Source organism: Haliaeetus albicilla, chromosome 6 (assembly GCF_947461875.1).
Source record: "Haliaeetus albicilla chromosome 6, bHalAlb1.1, whole genome shotgun sequence".
NCBI classification, from domain to species: domain Eukaryota; kingdom Metazoa; phylum Chordata; class Aves; order Accipitriformes; family Accipitridae; genus Haliaeetus; species Haliaeetus albicilla.
In genome coordinates, this window is record NC_091488.1 from 43,826,634 (window position 1) to 43,845,493 (window position 18,860).

General features: G+C 46.6%; 2 protein-coding genes across 2 annotated transcripts in view; one reads left to right on the forward strand and one right to left on the reverse strand.

Annotated features, from left to right (window-relative positions):
- Positions 1 to 573: 573 nt before the first annotated feature.
- LOC104323582 (uncharacterized) lies at positions 574 to 18,526 on the reverse strand. Its single transcript, XM_069785828.1, has 20 exons — positions 18,287 to 18,526; positions 18,148 to 18,204; positions 16,554 to 16,591; positions 15,165 to 15,305; positions 13,516 to 13,578; positions 12,236 to 12,356; positions 11,754 to 11,846; positions 10,616 to 10,776; positions 9,431 to 9,516; positions 9,132 to 9,215; positions 7,866 to 7,928; positions 7,647 to 7,724; positions 7,466 to 7,554; positions 6,693 to 6,729; positions 5,272 to 5,420; positions 4,995 to 5,057; positions 4,596 to 4,671; positions 3,873 to 3,957; positions 3,608 to 3,695; positions 574 to 3,013 (listed from the first exon to the last, which is right to left on the reverse strand). Exons 1-20 carry the CDS (start codon positions 18,440 to 18,442, stop codon positions 2,903 to 2,905), a joined length of 1,839 nt encoding a protein of 612 aa, XP_069641929.1. The 5' UTR covers positions 18,443 to 18,526; the 3' UTR covers positions 574 to 2,902.
- A 22-nt stretch (positions 18,527 to 18,548) lies between these two features.
- Positions 18,549 to 18,860, forward strand: part of CHD1L (chromodomain helicase DNA binding protein 1 like) — a 28,285-nt gene continuing 27,973 nt past the window's right edge. Inside the window, exon 1 of the mRNA XM_069785827.1 lies at positions 18,549 to 18,715. Within this exon, the coding sequence (XP_069641928.1) occupies positions 18,619 to 18,715 (97 nt within the window). The 5' untranslated portion in view covers positions 18,549 to 18,618. The remainder of the gene's footprint in view (positions 18,716 to 18,860) is intronic.

Sequence of the window (18,860 nt, forward strand, 5' to 3'; positions counted from 1 at the left end):
GTGTCCGCTTTGCTCACACAACTGCCTTGCTATTGCATACCGTAGGGATAGAACTGCTGTTAATTAGGAACTGGTCTGCTGTAGAGAACTTGGATAAGCTAACAGCCAGGGGAAGAAAGGAAACACAGGGGCCTTTCACCAGGATAAGTAAAGTTTATCTTAGTAACCTCAGTACCAGGGAAGTCTTGCACTGGAAATGTGCACTGATGCGATACTGGTTTAGGGGAAGGGAGGAAGCAGTGTGCGGAGAGACAGGCTAAGTTACTGTCAGTCAGTAAAAGCTCTCAGTTCCTTCTTCTTCCCACTGGTATCAGGATGCAAGTATTATTTTTAAAAAATAAACTTTACTTTAGCTGCTATTTAGCCTCCTAGTAACTTGAGCTCCCTCACTCTACCCAGAGAATGAACTAAAGATTGAAATTTGTAATTTCAAGGTAGTGTATTATTTAGGAAGATTTTTGAAATAAATAGCATCATCTAGCAGGATGGTAATTTATTATTTTAAACATCTATCTCTAATCCCTTGAGTAATAGCATTAAATTAGGGAACATTCAACCATTTCCTTCAAGCAGTAATGTTCCTGGCAGAAATTTATTCTTGTCAAACACTTACCAACTCTCTTATTGCTATACAATGCATTTCAGTGGTGTTTCACTCTAAGGTATGTTGGTAGAGTTTAATAACTTATCATTAGTAATAGAGGAAATACTTTGCTTTTAAACTGTGCTTCATAAAGCTGAACTATACTAGAATCTAGTGAAAAAAGTTGTGGCAGTATCACATAGAAGCATTGAAGATAAAAGACAGTTATCAACCATATAATTAATTTAACTTTTTCCTGGATGCTGGTGACAGCTGATGGTAGGAGTTCATGCTTTAACTCAAGTAATTAAGGAGGACACAGCAATGCAACATTCTTCCATTCAGATGCCATCTGACTTAACTTTACTAATGGCTAAAGTGCTAGCTCTCTTTAAAGAGTGGGTATGTATGAGGGGAAAAAAAACCCCAAACTATGCAGAGTTTGGGAGAAACTGCAACTACTTTCTGTTCCTTCTGTCCTTCCAAGCTAAGAATACAGCAATCTTCTCTGCTCCTGTCTGTAGGACAGCTTCTCCAGCAGCCTGATCACAAGCCCAGGATACTTGATGAGGTAGGCAACAGGAGATGCCTCTGAGCATTAACCCCAAGCTACTCCAAAACAAACACAAATGCTTAGCTTTAGTTACTCTTAGGCCTTTTCTTATCTTTCATGTGGCCCTAGTGCTGCTGGCAGGACACAGGTACTTGGCAGTTTACAGTCAGGGGCCTTCTAGCAAAACACAGTACTGTGGCTTAGAGCCTATTCTTGTAGGAGTATAGTCTTCTCTAGCTTTTCCTCTTGTAATGTCATGCTTTATGTAGTATACCCTCACCTTTAATGCGTGTCTTAATTCTACCTTGATTGCTTCAGGAAGCACATTTGGGATAAGAAGCCAGCCCCTCTCTGATCTAGAGCAGGCTCTCTGCTGCGCATGGCTTTGTGCAACACCTTTCTTGCACCCAGCTTCAACTCTTGGAATCATAGAATAGTTTGGGTTGGAATGGATCTTTAAAGGTCATCTAGTCCAAGCCCTCTGCAGTGAGCAGGGACATCTTCAACAAAATCGGGTTGCTCAGAGCCCCATCCAACCTGACCTTGAATGTCTCCAGGGATGGGATATCTACCACCTCTCTGGGCAACCTGTTCCAGTGTTTGACCAAAAAATTTTGTCCTTATATCTAGTCTAAATCTACCCTCTTTTAGTTTAAAACCATTACCCCTTGTCCTATCACAACAGGCCTTACTAAAAAGCTTGTCCTTGTCCTCATCTTTCTTATAGGCCCCCTTTAAGTACTGAAAGGCTGTAATAAGGTGTCCCTGAGCTCTTGCAGTAGCTCAGTAGCATTTCCTACTTTCAGTACCACACAAATTTCACCTGTCTGTAATAGCTGTCTTAGCACCCCTTAAACAATACTTCACAGCAGTACCAGATAATTTCTTCCATTTACACACCTAAATGATAGTAGGCTTATAGTTAAGCAACCAGTGGGAGAAAAGAGGCTCTCCAAGGCTTAGCTTGGGAAATAGAGATGTGCAACAGAAAGCCAGAACCCTGAACCAGGGCTTTGGGTCACAGAGTTGATGAAGGTTCATGCTGTGCTTTTTCCTCCCCTTGCATGTAAGGCTGAAGGTAGGTAGGACTACTCATGCAGTGAGCACAACCAGACTTTGTGCAACGTTTAGACTGACCTTACACTGTTTGCAGCGTAAGGGACAGAAGCACAGTGACACTTCCATAGCTCTAGGCTTTCTGTTTTGCTCTGAGGGACTAAGTAAAGGGCCACAACACACGCTACCTAATTGGCAGGTGTGTTAAGATCCTCCTCCTTCCAAGGGAGCTAGGCATTATTTCTTAAGGGAAGCTGCCTCTCCCCTTCAAAATAGTACCTTTGTTATATCCTGGAGCAGGAGGAGTTCTGTGAGGTTTAAGGGCTAGGATTGTACCTTTCCATGCACAGTAGTATGAACTGCCCACATACAGTCCTGTAGATGCGGCTGTCTTCCATGTTTACACAGGACCTCTACACAGAAAGATGTCACAGAAGATAGTTGCAGCTTCCCCTATTGGCGAAAACACAGCAAGGAACTAGCTAGCACGGTTGGTCTCCCCAGTATAAACTGGGCCATCCAGTAATGAACAGGGAGCAGAAAGGATGCCTGCTCAGCATCAGTGGCTGCTTAGATCAGTGTTCCTCCCCATTCCTCAAATGGGGCTGCTACTAAGCCTTATTCAGATGAACATTGAAAACAAGTCCACTCTAATACTTGGTCAGCTCAGACTAGGAAAAAAAAAATTAGTCCCTATCTTAGCCACTCTATCATGCGAGGATGTCATAATAAATGGATGGTTTTTTTGTCTGGTAACGAAACTGCTCTAGCTTCAGGCCAATTCTCAGAAGAACAGCTTCATCCCACCATTTTGCCATGACCTGGGAGAAGATGAGAGACAGAGAGAAAGGGGGGAAAAAAAAAAAAAAACAAACGAGAAAAGTAGCATCATCACATACAGATGCTCTGCAAAGCCCTGCAAAACTAATTTCCACCCCCTCCCCCCCCCCCCTTGCAACAGCACCAAAAGGACACATGCTTTTCCCTTTTACCCCGGTAAGTGTGGCATCAGTGCAATTGGGATAAAGGCAGCTGTATGACTTAATTAAAAGACACGGACCTTTCATTTACATGAGACCCATTTCAAGAGGGAGGAGAGCAAGGAAGGACTTAAAGAAGTTACAGAACTGAGAAATAAGGAAAAGAGACAAAAGAGTAGTGACAAATAGTGGGTACTGATGCAAGTAGACAAGGAGACAGAGAAATCTATCTCCCAGATACCTGAAGAGTCCCTCTGCCATTCAGGAGTGTTACTCTGAGGCAAGTCTCTTCACCCGCAACTTAAAACTTTATTACCAGTACCTGCCAACTCCTCGAGTGTGCTGTGTGGAACAGCAGGAACGTGGTTATAGTGATTCAGGACAAAGCCAGCTGGGGATTTTGTGACCCAGCATTCACAAAGAGCCAGTACTCACCTGGAAGCTGATAGGAAGCCCAGCAGTAGAATATCCAACGGGGACCACAAGGCATGGAATCCCAGTGAAGTTACCAAGCTGCATGAACCTGGGGGAAAAGCTGTCATCAGCATTCTGCCCTAGGACAGCAGTAAAGTCATCCTTTTTTGGGAGAGGCAGCTAGGATCAATCTCTCCTGCTCTACAGCCTCTCCTTCAGTTAGTACAGCTAGTCTCCAGCTGTTCCCAAACTTTTGCTTCCATAGTGCAAGCAGCACTCTTCTTACCTCATGGACCGGACTGTGAATGACGAATCGCTGCTCCCAGTCAAGAGGTCAGATTCATAGATTCTTGGGGCAGTGGAAGCAACAGCTGTGGAGGAATCACAGAATGATTGAGATGACTGAAAGGGACCTCAGGAGGTCATCTTGTCTAACCCTCTGTCTCAAGGACAGTCAGCTAGAGCAGGCTGCCCTGGACCATGTCCAGATGGCTTTTGAATATCCCCAGGGATGGAGATTCCGCAGCCTCTCTGGGCAACCTGATCCAGTGCTTAAAGAGCAAAGGAAGAGTCAGGCCATGGGCAGTCTTCAAGAACAGCTCAGTTCATTAAAGCCACATGTTTGATATACATTGGTGATGCAAACTCACACCCCTGAAACACAATTTGCTGGGATTTATGAATTAAGCAGTTAGTTTCTATTTAGAGCAAGAACATCTTCATACATAAATACATGTCCAGTCCCTCCAGTGTAAAAGTGCTGGCTCTGCAGCTCCTGTTTCAAGTACCAAGGAGTTTCTCATTGCCATGGATATAGGCAGTAAGTCTAGAAATACACAGCAATCTTTCTAACCAGGCTGCATTTTCTTCTAAAGGCTTGAGGTACAGCAAAGTCTTTGCAAAAAAGTCATGGTCTTAAAATTGGGAAGGGAAAGTTAATGGAGTGACTGTTCTTAAAATGCACCACGGAGCTGTTGGGGACCAGCTCTTTGGCCAAGGCTGCCAATACCTGGTGTAAGGATACAGTTCACAGTGGTGAAGATCTCTTGCAAAAATCTCATGCTCCGAGTTCTCTGTCGATTTGCCTGCAAGCAGAGAGACTACTGTCTGACCAGGCCCTCTTGGTTCACAAGGCTCATGTTTTGACGATGACAAACTCTGCCCATCAGAACCTATGCCTTTGCAAAAGATGACACAATTGCTGCGGTTTGGAATCAAGGCGCAGGACACCACTCCAGGTGGCATGTCCTCTGTGGTGCCCCACCATTCAGCATGTTTTCACAGGAGAGGGCAGTACAGCTGGATCATACCTTTTGGCATGTATGGGGAGGTTAAGAGAATCCTCTACCTCACCTTTACAATTTCACTAGGTGCCTCCCTTCAGCCTTCACCACAGTATGTTCCTTACCGTAATATAATCCAGAGCTGTGAACTGGGAAGCCAAGGCCAGGTTAGCCCGAGTGTCCAAATTCTGAAAGAGAAAACATCGATCATGGCTCTGCTTGCAAGAAACTGAGTGTGACAGCCCAGGAGGTCTTCCAGGTCTGCTCTCCTGTATCAGTAGTCATCCAACGCGTGGTTTGTCATACAAAAAGCAGGAGAGCCTCAGGTTTCTCACTGATGTGACACTTGTTCTGTATCAGCCGGGACAACTACTGGCACTGATCCAAGCTGCTGGTACTTACCATTTCGTGGAAGTGTTTATTGAAGTCAGGTTGCAGGAAATCCCTCATCTCACTGAGAATGCAGATTACATGTGCTACTCGCACTTCCTCCATCTCTGGAAGAGACACGTCAACCACACTGGCTCCCAAACTCTGCAGGTGCTCCACAGCTGCGTACAGAACAGGTAAAGCACAGACAGCATCCCTGAGTTCACCAAACTTTATAGAAGGGCTGCAAATCCCCACCCCCTTGAGAAGCTAAGAGACCCCATAGGCCGTTACAAGGCCAGCATCTTCAGTGCATCATGTGCCATGCAGACTGCTGCAGCTGCTTCTCGTAGGTAAAAGCCTTCAGTCTAGCTAGATCTCAGTATTCCAACAGGGCAGGGATAGGGGCTTGCAGACGGGTTCCTAACTTAACTGCTACATTTCCAGCATGTTCATCTCCTCCCTCTAGCCCCCCCAGTTAACCCAAAGAGTAAAGGTGGACAGACAATGCTTCCCCATGCATTTGACTTGACCAGTATTCTATCAGCATGAAGTGATTATTTAGCATCATGAGATTCCCATTCAAAGCCTATTCTGAACCATAACGGTAGAGAACTCGGGGGATACTCAAGAGACCAGGTCAACAGTACAGGTTCACTAAATCCTGATGCACTTTAGCAAGGCTGAACACCAAGACTTTGGGATAAGTGAATCTTTTGCTGTCTGAAAAGAATCCCCTTCTTTGTTTGACCCCAGCTTCTTCATAAATACCCAAGCTTGCCTGTTTCACTTGCTTATGGTGCATCTCTCCTAAGAAAACTCTACACATGTATAAGCGTGAGTGTCTGTGGAAATAAGGAGGCTGAAGAAAATCCAGGCAAACAGCCAGAATAACGTGAACTATCTCGGCTCCAACGCATAGGAGGCCAACTACTATACCAGGCATTGTAGAGTCTTTCTGCCCCAGCCCCGAGCACTCACCAGGGTCAATTTTTCTTAGTCTAAAATCTGACAAAGCCACCCTAAAGGCACCATTTGGCTGATTTCAAGGAAATACCAGAGGACTGGATACATCACAAAGATCTAGCCTTGTCTTTCCTGCTGAACATTATATTGTGAAACAAGTCCCTCCCTTAGAAGTCTTTTACCATTAAAGCTTGCACAGTAAGTATTACTGAACACAGATCTGTCTTTATACAGACAGAGGCTTTAGCACACTGGACTGCATTCTTCCATTGTAACCCAACAAGCCTACAACTGCAGAGCTTTTTAACCCTCAGCAGTCAGGAGGGCTTCCCCAATACAAAGCTACTGCTGTTTGTCCAGCCAGACCTCTTTAAGCATCTGCCTTTAAGGACTTCAGGCAAGATCTTTTTAATGCATACATAAGAGGAGCACCAAGTGATACCATGACATCACGCAGAGTAAGAGACTTACAGACTTTTCCTCTTTACCTTTCTCACAGATGGACAGGATTTCAGCATCACATGCCTAGAGAATAAGAGGAAAGAACTAAGTAGACTTTAGTAACTGCTCTCCTCTCCTTGGTGAGCACACTCACCAGGACTTTGGTCCTCATGGAGCTTTCCTTGTTCCTGTCCCTAATGGTAGTGAAACACAGCCCTCCAGGACTGCCTTAGGCCACCTACTCCAAAATAACAGCTTGCAGGTCACACCGCTAAAGAAAAGAGAAGGTTGTCTTTTCCAGAGGAGAGGATATTCCTCCTCTGCACTGGGGCAGAGCCAGAAAGAGTCCTTGTTTTCCTCCAGGGAAGAAATTCTGAGCACGTTTGTGGGGTTGCATTACAACTGCCAAGTGGTACTAGCTTGCAAGCCCAGTTTCTACATTGGAATGATGAAATACCACTCAGCAGTTACAGCATCGTCAACAAATGGATAAATTAATTTTCCTCATTTGATTTTAAACTGTCTTTTGTAATCAGTTCAGAAGCAGTGCTTCCAATAGAAACAGCAGTATGAGGAAGCATACTGCCATCAACTGTACAGTTGTTACCTTTCCTCGTGCCTCCAACAGACTTACTCAAAAGGCTGCCTTAGGGAAAAAATCTATCCCTGTAGATGTTTTCAACCAGGCTATATTCTCTTCCAATTATAGGACTAAATATGAGAAGCTCTAATGATAACAGGCAAGAGAACAGTGAATGCACTGAATTCCTTTAGAATCTAATTTTGCAAAGCAGCGGAAAGAGAGAGATAGAACAGGCACCTTAAAAAACGTCCAGTCCACTCCCAGTTTTAAGCCTTTCAGGTCAGGAGCACACATACCAGATAGGGTTGCTTTGGGCTGTTTTAGTCCTGCAGGGAACAAACAAGAGTTCCTCCTTTTATCTAGAATGCCTCTAGGAAGGCAGAGCACCTGGGCTCGGGGAGGGAGCAAGCTCACCTACCATATGGATAGAGCGGATCTGGCTCAGCAAGGATACTGTAAACAATGGCTGCATCTGCCACTGAGGTACAGATAGGGCCTGTAAAAGAGACATCAGTTGTAAAAATCCAACAAGGGGTAAATAGTACCTTCCTCCCAAGGTCTTTTGCAGGCACACGTTGCCTCCCCTATGAGACCACCACACAGCAAGGTCCCTGAAGTGGAGCACAAGTCCTCTTACCTACGCTGACTGTGGAGTAGGAGAGTGGCAAGCTGCCTTGAGAACTGATGCGCCCAAACGTACCTAGAGAAAAAGAAATGGGCAGTTAGCTAGATATCAGCAGTCACTGGCAAGATCTGACCTAGATGGCTCTGGTGCCCCCAGTCAGTAAGCGACATACCCCTGTGCCAGTTACTTTTATGTCTGCCATTTCAGAGCCCAGTCACTCATCTTTCAGTACCCTGTTCTGCTGACCACGATCTGTCTCATCAGTGAAACAGATGCATTCAACAGTGAAACTGTTTTCCCCCATAAGAAATTTAGTTGAGGGGAAATATTTGCAAGGATGTTTTGAAATACGTGCATTTAAATATGCAGAAGCAGCATATGGTATGGAGGATGGAGACACAGGAGCAGGATTATCAACAGCGGGGAGATGCCACCCCCTGGGAGATCTCACACACTTTGCCAGTGAGACTTCATGCCTACACCAGTTGTCTTCTGCAAGTACTTGTATCACCTTTCTGACCAGTTTCATTTTTGTCATCATCATTATCATCTTCCTCAGGTGAATCAAGATTAATCAAGTTGATCACATGTGAAGGATGGAAAAAGGGTAATGGCTGAGTATCTGCTCTCAGATGAAGCAGCTGAGATCCTTTGGAATGATAAACCATTCTCAAAAGCCAGCATCTCTTCCAAGTGACAATCCTGTCTTGCCACCTTCCACACTGTAGACACTGCCCTGTGCATTTCTTATGTCCTCTGCACATTCTACTTGATTATAGTCTTACTGCAAAAACTGCGTTGCTACTTCTTGTAATACTGAAATAAGAGGGAATGGCTACATCCTGGTTTCATACAAGCCTATTACCAGGTTTAACTTACCAGATACAAATCTGAGCAGCATCAGCCTCTCCGTATAATTGGGATGATGGCGAACCATCGTGGGTGGAGATGCTTTTCACCAGCTCACTACAGATGCCCAACTATGTTGGGAACATGTCCCAGCAAAGAAGCAAGATTGAAGAGGGACCAGTAGGTAGAAAGAAAAGCAGCACGTTTTATTTAGCAGTTGACTTAAGTAAGTTAGGGTTTTTTCTGCACATCTGTTCAATACCTGGTACTGAGAATACTTCCATTCTGTCAGAGCAACCCACGTGACTCTCAGGGTGTTAGACAAGTTTTGCTTGACAGGAATTAATGGACTATGCCTGACTTGTTTGTGGCATTCTATCTGATACAGCAAACAAGACACACATCCCCTCCACAATTAAAGGGCTCTACCTTTCAGGCCCACCACACCACAGAACGAAGCAGGAATCCTCACAGAGCCACCTCCATCTGTGCCAATAGCCACTGGGCAGAGACCTACAAAAAAACCCCACATGTTGGCTTGTGATCAGAGAGACATCGTGTTGCCCTGTCCATTCTACCAGCCACTGTAGCCAAGAAAGCACACAGTGCTCTGTTCAGCTAGGAGTTCCTTCCAGCTTCTAAACCCCCTCATAAAAACTAAATGCCTAAGGTACTTTGCCTCAGGACCTTCCTCCCACCACCCCTGAACTCCATTTAGGACCACCTACCTGCTGCTACAGCTGCTGCTGACCCACTGGAGCTCCCACCTGTGAAGTGGTTAGGCTTGTAGGGATTCCTAGGGATCCTGTGGTACCTGAAGCAGACAAATAGTGTTGAATTTTTTCATAGGAAGGACCACGTGCAGTACAGGGCAGGAAAAGATCCAGAAACACAGCTCAGGGATTCTGATCTCTTAGTAAAGAGATACCATTAAATCCCAGATAGTGCTATGTCCGTAGAAAACAACATGCAAAAAAAGACTTCTGCCTCAGAGCCCAATCTCTTGTTACCATAAGCAGCCTACCCGAAAGAGACAGACTCAAAGCAAGACAAAGGACGCCACTCCAGCTCTTCTGTCTGTGACAGCACTGTGCCACAGTGCATTATGCAACTCCAAAAGGTGGAGCAGTTGGTGGCCAGCAATTCTTACAGACAAGCAAGTCAGCATCCCCAGCTCTGCCCTTTATCCCAGAGCAGCAGCTCCCAGTGTCTCCAGTCTGACCACAGTCCCCAGACACCAAAGAGACCTGCCAGGTGGCAGGGTATCCAGCTGACCTCACACAGTGAGGAAATGCCCTGGCACATTGTTGCAGCTGAGGGGGAGCCCCAGTTCTATCCAGCTGCACGGGCACAAAGCGTGGCTCTACACATGGCTTATCAAGGTTGTGAGGACCATGGGTCTGGAATAGCAGTTCTCAGCTTGGTTATAGCTGGAGAATTTACAACAGTAAAGCAAATTCCAGTGAGCCTGGTTTAGCTAGGAAATAAAATTACTATGTTCTCCTGAGATGACTGTACTTTTTCTCACTGTTCTGGGCCTTCAGCCATTACTGTGACTGAGCATTAGATTACTATTTATTTGTTTTCTGTCACCGCTTTTGTCTACCACTCATCCTGTAAACATTCACACCTCCAGGCCTATAGGGCCCAGCAAACCAAGTTCCTTACTCAGCAGATGCCACTTGGATCCTCTCCTTCCTTTGGTTTCAGGAGCCTTCAGGCTTCTGTGACTACTCTGACCCTCAAATATACAATGCTGGGTTTTCATACCCCCGGGGTTCTCCCTGCACAAGATGCCTCCATCAGTTTTATTCTCACATGCTTGCTCTATTTTCGTACCCTTCCCTGTCAGTTCTGGACAGACTTTTAGGTACTTCTAGACCAGGGGAAAGAGAGGAGAAAGGGATTTTTACCTATTAGGGTTGCATCCAGTTGTTCCAGTCCCTAGTTCGTGCATGTTTGAGACCCCAATAATGATAGCCCCAGCCTCTCGCAGCTTCTTGGTCACAGTAGCATCTTCTGTTTCGGGCTCCGTCCCAAGATACACTGTTCCCACTCGGTGATGGTAAGGTACCTTAGCAAGAAGACACCTTATTACTCATCCTAAAACCCTGGCAAGGTAGGCAGGCAGACGTGCATGCTCCACGTGCACACTTCAACTCCACAAAGGATCCTAGACATTAGGACCCACAGAAGTAAGTAAGGGCTAGGAAGCTTCACTCTTTAACTTGTCCTGTGTTGGAGAGACACTTAACCCTTCAATATTTGGTCCTTCTCCCATGCAGAGGAGTCCTTTTAATACCACGATACAAACGAGCAGAAACATGTAGATGGTAAAAAAGCCTGCCTCCCAGCAGCTCTCTTTTCAATTTTTCTACAGACAGAGCTGCAGCGTTTCAGATCTGCAGTGTTTTGAAGCAAGGCACCAAGATTAGATGAATGCCAAAATACCAGATGGACTCATTTTCAGGGTATGCTAAGTATTCTTCACTTTGAGGCAGCAATGGAAGAACCTGTACATAAACAGGACTCCCACCCTATGGGTAGGTCTCTGCAGAGCCTATGACAGCTTGACTGTACTGCCAGGAGTATTTAATGGTAACTGTTGTTTGGCCACAGGCAAAACTCCTTGTGAGTGGGGCTTTTCAAAGTAACTTGCGTATTTCTGACACATGTCCTTTAAGGTAAAGAGAGAGGGATACTTTGCCAGTGGAGCAGAGTCAGTGCCTGAGAAATACAGTCATACCCACTGCTACAGATGCTTTTATACATTCTCATTTCATCACAAGAGGGACTGTTTCTCACCCCCACCCTCTACTCCCCATGGATTAAAGAGATCAGTACGAGTTACAGAACACGTCTGTTGTACCCAACATCTGTCTTCACCTGGCAAAACTTGTTAATCCTACTCATTACAAACCCACATACTACACCTTATTACAAACATATTCTCAGGCTTCTGCTGAGGAGTTGGCCTTAAAAGCTTGTCGCAGTGAGTTGTCTAGGTTGACCACCTGCAGCATAAACCGACAGCTAGACAAGGAAACTCACCACTTTGAACTCTTCTTTCAGACACACTGGGATGCCATCCAGATAAGACAGCGTACGCTTATTTCTGTAACGAGCAGTGGAGGCCTCAGCCATCTGCACAGAGAAAAAAAAAAGTGTATGTTATATATATTTAGTTAAGCTGAAGGTCATTACCAGTATCAGAACAGATACAAAAAACAGCTTTCTCAGGCTGCTACTAAGCCAAACTATAAAAGTTTCTTTCTCCTTCCACCATATGCTGATGGGAAACTACTACTTGGAAGCATCTATGCTAACGGATGCCACATAAGCACACAAGTCCCATTTTAAACATAGCTGTCCAGCAGGAAACAGATTGCTTTAATGCTACCTCTCTTTGCAGGAAGGAAAGCAAACTTGTTTGTAGTCGTCTACACAAGGAGGGAGGAAAAGCGTACATATTTTTCTGTGCAATATATCAGCAGAAGAGCCTCTGCTTGTTTTCTACCAGAGGCAGACATTACCAGCATTATTTGCTCCTGGTCCCATTGCACTATCGCTCTGAGTGGGGGCGTGGATTTGTCGCAGTCCTCCAACATGGCAATGATGTTCTTTGCTACCTGAGATGGCGTCAGCTTCCCACTCCTACAGGACAGGAGAAGTTGGGACCTTGTTACAAGACGCCCACACACCACACTAACACACAGGTTTTGTCTCTCATGAAGCAAGATGGCAGCTGTCACAGCTGTAAGTAAGAACTAGATAAGAATCTGTGTGTAGTGACAATTTCAACACAGTTGACACCATCAAGAGACACTCCCTTCCTTAAGGGGAGAATTTGCCTACACAGCACACCCCCAACCCTTAAAGTAGGGGCAGGAGCTAGGACAGTTACCCAGATAAACAGGGAAGGACAGCTGACAGCTTTAAGAAGAGTCCTCAAGCTCCTGAAAGCCTGAGGCTATGAAACTCCCCATATCATGAGCTGAGACCAAGAGGCCAGCCCCCTTTATACAGGCCTTCCATTACAGAGAAGGGGCTCCCAGCAGTACCATCATAACTCCCCTTCAACAAACAGGCCTTCCCTCCCTCCTGGCAAAAGGCTAAGTTGCACCACAAACACATCTACCTCTGGCTGACACAAAAGCCTCACAGTCAGGATGCACCTATAACACCAGACTGCAGTGTCAGCCTTTTGCTCCAAGGCCACAACCTGCTGGCAGAGGTTGTCCTTGACGAACAAGGGCCGGGAGGACAAGAGGATTTATCTGAGCATTCCACACCTGGCACATGTCCCAGAGGCAGCCAGGAGTTACTGAGCAGCCAACAGCTCACAAAACCTCAGAGTCAGGGATGTGTTTCCAGCTCTTTCCAAACTGGACACACTTACTGGGTGAAAGCAGGGAAACTGCTCACAGGAGCACAAGCAGCTGGGGAACCAAGGGATTCTTCAGAGACCCACAGTATGTGCAACTCGCATCATCCAGATGAACCTTCCTCTCCTTCTCACTCACATGTCTGGGTAAACAAGGTACGTAGAAATCTCTCCCAGTGAAGACTGACAATAAGCCAAGGAAAGCAGCATTTAAATATCCTTGCAGGGCTTGTAAAAGTTGTGCCAGCTCTCCCAGTTGGCTTTCCTTCATTATTCTATTAGGGGGAAAGGACTGCAGAGGGTGACGCTAAACATTGGTGCCTCAAGGACAATCCTAACAAAGAGACCCCTGAGAGCTTGTGGAACAGTACTAGCCCACAGCAGGGGAACATGTGAGACAGGTTGCTTCCAGACCATAATTTCACCTACCGGTAGCAGTCCAGGTAGTCTTTGATCCCTTTGAAGCTAAACCCATCACTAGCAGAATCAGACCTGCAAAGAATTAAAAGGGCAATTGTGAACCGTCAAAGCCACCTCTGTTTAGACCTGTAGACTTCAGCATCACAGTCCGATGCAGGTTTGGGCATCACTCACTCACAGTAAACCTGCTGGTCACCGTTTGGACCGCTAGCCTATGGATTTCAGCTTGCACTCTGTCAGACTCCTTGCACACATGACAGACACCAGGTACACTAAGGGTGCCAAAGAAATATGGGGTCAGTCTTGCTGACATGTTCTAGTTGCTTCATATTTCTACTGCAACACAGCAGTCATTAAACTGTTCAAAACTTATTTCAGGTTTACATTTGCTACTCACCACTGCAACATTACAGAATAGCTAGAATATACTCATAAACCTACTCCCAGGATCTGTCACAAGTTCGATCCAGAGATATCCAGCAGCATATACAGCGTGTGGTGCAGGAGGGGGAAAAGGCACTATACAGCACACACAAGGATACACATCAGCAAACTGCTTAAAAACTAAGTCAATGGCTCTAGCACATAAGAAATAGACTATTTCTCATCACAACAGGATGATTGTAAGATCAGCTGAAGAGCTAGCTACAATCACTACTCCTGTGATGTCTCCATATCATCACCCAAACCAGAAGCCATATCCTGGAATAGGACACCATACGGCACCATGATGTGCTATGCAGGGAAGAGGTAAGGCTCCAGTAACCTGCCCTGTAATACTCAATGTATCACTAGTGGAGCTGGGGACACAAGAACCAAAAGGCTGCACTCACCCTGACCAATGCCTAGAGGAAATACATGCCTCCCTCTGAAGTGAAGGAGATGAAAGTTTTTCCTTGCTCTAGCTTAAGAACTCAAGCAGGGGGCAAGCTTAGTCCTGCTAAAAGCCCAGGTACATACAGAGAACCCACCCTCTGCAACACTGATGAAGTGCAGCTCATAGACATTTTCAGTAACTATTGGATAGGGCCACAACTAAGAACCAAAACCAGATGGGGAGAGCATTCATAGCAGCTCAGCTGCTCCCACCTCAGCATCAGACCACAGCGAGACATGCGAGTCTGAGTAACATTTTGCCTGGAATCTTGTGGGATTTAATCAAGTACAGGCTGCAATCAAGAAGCTGAACCAGCTTTTATCCAAGCAACCTCACTAACAAAGCCTAATTTCTTGTGGATCGTTTTCTTTCTAACCTGTGTTCCTTCTCTCCTCCACGCAACCCCTGTGTTCTCTTTGAGATTCCTTGCAGGCAAGAAACAGCACATCTGCAAACTCACTTAAAGGGATGTATGCACTTACTAGCCAACCACTAAGTGTATCTGTTCTAATAGTGCAACCAGAGCCCTGGAAAGGGCAGAATTTGGTCTCTCCACAATAAACAGACTCCCTGAAACTTGTAGAAACTTCACATTACTTGTAACTACCAGTGATTTATAAGTTACAACAGGAAAGATGACTGACAGCACTGTTTGTTTTGTAAAGCAGGTGGGCGTGGAAAAAGATTTTAATCCAGATTACTGACAACAACAGCTTCCCGCTAACATAATAGTGCCAACACATGTTTTCTTCCACTCCACTCTTACCTATCACATACTGACCTTGCATCTATCAGCTGCTCAATAATATCCGAAGTGCTTTTAGCTTCAGACTTGTCTTCTGTAACCTCCGCAGCAACCTCTGGGATAAACGTGGGATCTTCATGAATGTCAAGTGAACGCATGAGCGAGAAGTTGTTCAGCCTGAAAGAGAGTCACTGCTAAAGTCTGCAAGCTCTACCATGACTAATTTTTCAGACTATTCACAGGGAAACTTACCAAAGAACATTTTGTCTTAGCAGTCTGCGCTCACAGCAGGGAGTTGCAACAGTTACAAGATAATCTCTCACACCTTTTCTAAAGGCAGCATCAAATCTACTCTGCTTGCTTAACAAAGCCTCCTACCACTTGACATAAGGCCAGCCAGCCTCCGTAAACCCAAACTAGGAAAGAAATGGTGAGAGTTTTCAATTCACTTTAATTAGTCATATCACCCACAGACCAATAAAGACAGGACTGGAGAGGAAAAGAAAAGGAGAAAGTAGTATAAGCCATACGTTCAAGCACTAACCCTGTTAAAACAAGCACCTCTTCAGACTTTTCTGTGATTTGCTTCAACACAGCTCATTTGCAACCAAATACAACAGGGATTGCAGTGCAAGTCCAGGGCTTAGAACATGTAAAGCAAGGAAATCAAGACCCTGTCATAGGTGTCAAGGAATAATCTCCTGTACAACAGCAGTGACGTTTATCTGGGTTTGATTCACTCAAAAAGCCCATGCCCCAAGTAAAAATTCACAGGTACCAGTTGTGTGTAATGCATTTCTCCGCGTCCTGGGATCCGCATAGCTGACCCATCAAATAACAGGCAAACCATGTGAGCCAAGCGTGAGGCTAAGGTTTCTGACACCTCTTACCTGAGCAGCTCTCAGTGCAATGTACACTTGAAAGCACAGTTTCTAAACAACAACATAAGTGAGAGAGAAGGAGAAAAGGCTGACATAAAATAGTATCTTTAAAAAGAACATACTAAAAACTCTGAACTTCATGTTTGTCCTCATTTCCCCACTACTACTATTCTTTTACCACTACTGGTGATAAACACAGCAAATTTGCCCATCAACAAACTTTGAAAGAAAGACTGCTCTTTCGCAAAGGAACAGAAAGGCAAAGAGGCAAGCTGGCAAATTTGGTTTCTCAGCACCTGCCTGAATGTGAAAAAAAGTTCATTTCTTCTGATAGAGACCCATTCAAACCAGAGTAGTTAAAAAAAAAAAAAATCTAGTAAACATCTATGAAATAATCTTGCTCATTCTCCAATCAAGTTATGCAGCTTCCCTCTTAGAAAAGGTCATTTCAGACAACCTGTAAGTGGCATGCAATGCAAGCACCTTTTAAAAAAAACCAAAAACCAAAAGAAACTTGGAGGGGAAGAAAACTTCCCACTCTTACCTTATTAACAGCGGCAGTAAGCAGAGCTGCCCAAAAGCCTGGAAGAAAGTAAGCAGAAACATTGGTTTGCAGTAACTTTGACCCAAACACCTTCCTCACTAGACAAGGAATGCTGAATGTGCTCACAATTGCTGCAGTTTCAGAGCACCCTAGAGAGCATGCAATGCTATGTAGAAAAAAAATAGCACAAATACTTGTTTCAGGCCACAAAATTGGCCCAAAATGCTTTCCCCCCACCTCTCCTTTATATAATTATAAAGAGAGTATTCTTCTGGCTCTCCTGCCTTTGTCCATCCCTGACTTGGTGCAGAAAGCCTGCAGCTACAGGCTGCAACCCTGTTAGGAGGCATCTACATGGTTCCCATCCCTCACTTTCTTCATCTTCTGCAGATATGCAAACATTGGATAAGGTAGAAGCTTATTATTATTTTGCTCATCCCACTGCTAGCATCTCTCCTGTCGTTCAATGAGCTCCTGCAGTAAACCAAGTCAACTTGGAAAAGCATGAGAAATTTAGAGACTCCATGGTAGCAGACATCTGAAAACACTTTGAATAACTTGGTTCCCAGTGTAGCAACATCAGAGGTCCCAAAGAGACCAGCCTTGTTCTAGCCTGTCTTAATAGCTCAACAATGGACTTCAAAAACATGTTAAGGGATGTACAAATACAGTAAAGTCTGAAGCAAGGCTCACACCCCCAGATCCAAGAAATGATATGTTGCCTCACACATTGCATAAGAATTACAGTTCTCTTTTTGAAAAGGCATTGCTCCTAATCTACATCTAATCTTAGACAACACAGTCCCGTAGGAGATTGAGAATATCACGTCCCCCCTCCAAGGGGGATGTCAGGAAAGGAAACAAGCCTAGGGCCACACACCAGAAGCGGCTGCAAAGCAAAGGATAAAAAGGTATTCTGGTTGTTATATCCTGGAATAAAGCCACTTGCAAGGTATCCTCACAAATAAACACAGCCCATTGCTAGCTTTCGCTCCAAGCCCAACCAGCCACCAAGCTCTGTAACAGGTCACGCTGTTGAAATGAGACTTTTGTGCCTAACCTTGACACAGGCTCAAAAGCAAAGGCCAAGCAGCAGCAGCAGCAACAAAATCCACCTGCTTTCGGGCAGACGATGCCGCAAGGTGCTCACCGCCAAGGGGACGCAGGCTTTTCTCCCCCCAGCACCCTGCCACGACAGGACTCGGACCTCCTCCACACCAGCCCCAGCGGGAATCAACCCGCAGGCTCGCTGGCACACCAAAGCCCACCCGAGGAGAGCAGTGGCAGGACAGCTGCCTTCAGCGCCTTCCCAAAAACCCCGCTCAAGAGGGCTGAAGGACCTGAATCGCTTCGTGTCCGAGGAAAGCCGGTGGTGGCTGTATTCCATATTTGATGTCGGCTTCGGGCCCTCCGTGCCCAAAACCACTCGTGACACCCTCAACCAGAGGCCAGCTCCCTCCCTCCCCACAGCATCCCACCCTGGGGGGGGACAGGGTGAACCCGAAAGCACGCAGAGAGCCACAACCTGCCTACAATTTCCCAAGCAACCCCGGCTTTTACCGCCTTGTTCACCCGGCCCCTCGCCCCTACTCACCGTATTAGCCACATGGACGAAGAGGCGCAGCCCGGAGCCGCACAGCCGCGGGGCCCACTGTGGAGAAAAGGCGTGAGGTGAACGCCGGGCCCCGCTTCCCGCCGCCCGCCCGCCCGCCCGCGCCCTCCCCGGCGCTCACGGGATCCCGAGGCGGGCTGCGGCCCCGCGCCTCGGCCCGGCCCGGTTGCCGGCGGTACAGCACCGTCCCAGCGCTGCCCGTGTACCGCCTCACGCAGCACAGGTAAGCGGCGGCCGGTAGCAACGTGAGGAGGAACAACAGCAGCAACGGCGCCATGGCGACCCTTTCCTTCCACCGAGCCCGGCGGCAGCGAGTCCTCCCTTTAGCGGGGCGGTCCTCGGGTCTCGCCCCGCCTGATGGGCCGGCCCTGCGGGCGCCTGCGCCCTTCCCGGAGCTGGAGGCGGGGGAAGAAACAGCGCGGTGTCTGCCGGTGCTTGACAGGCTGCCCCGCCATGTCTCGCTTCTTCCAAGCGCTTCGCCGCGCCGCCAGCGCCCGGGCGGCGGGTCCGGGAGTGGAGGAGGCGGACATTTACCGGTGGGGTCTGACAGGTTAGGGGGCTGCCGCCGGTAGCCGGCCAGGCTCCGGGCTACTTGGGGGAAGGAGGTAGCGGTAACGCGCGTCGGGGGCGGGAGGCGGTTTGTGTGAGAGGACGGCGGGAGGCGGTTTGTGTGAGAGGACGGCGGGAGGCGGTTT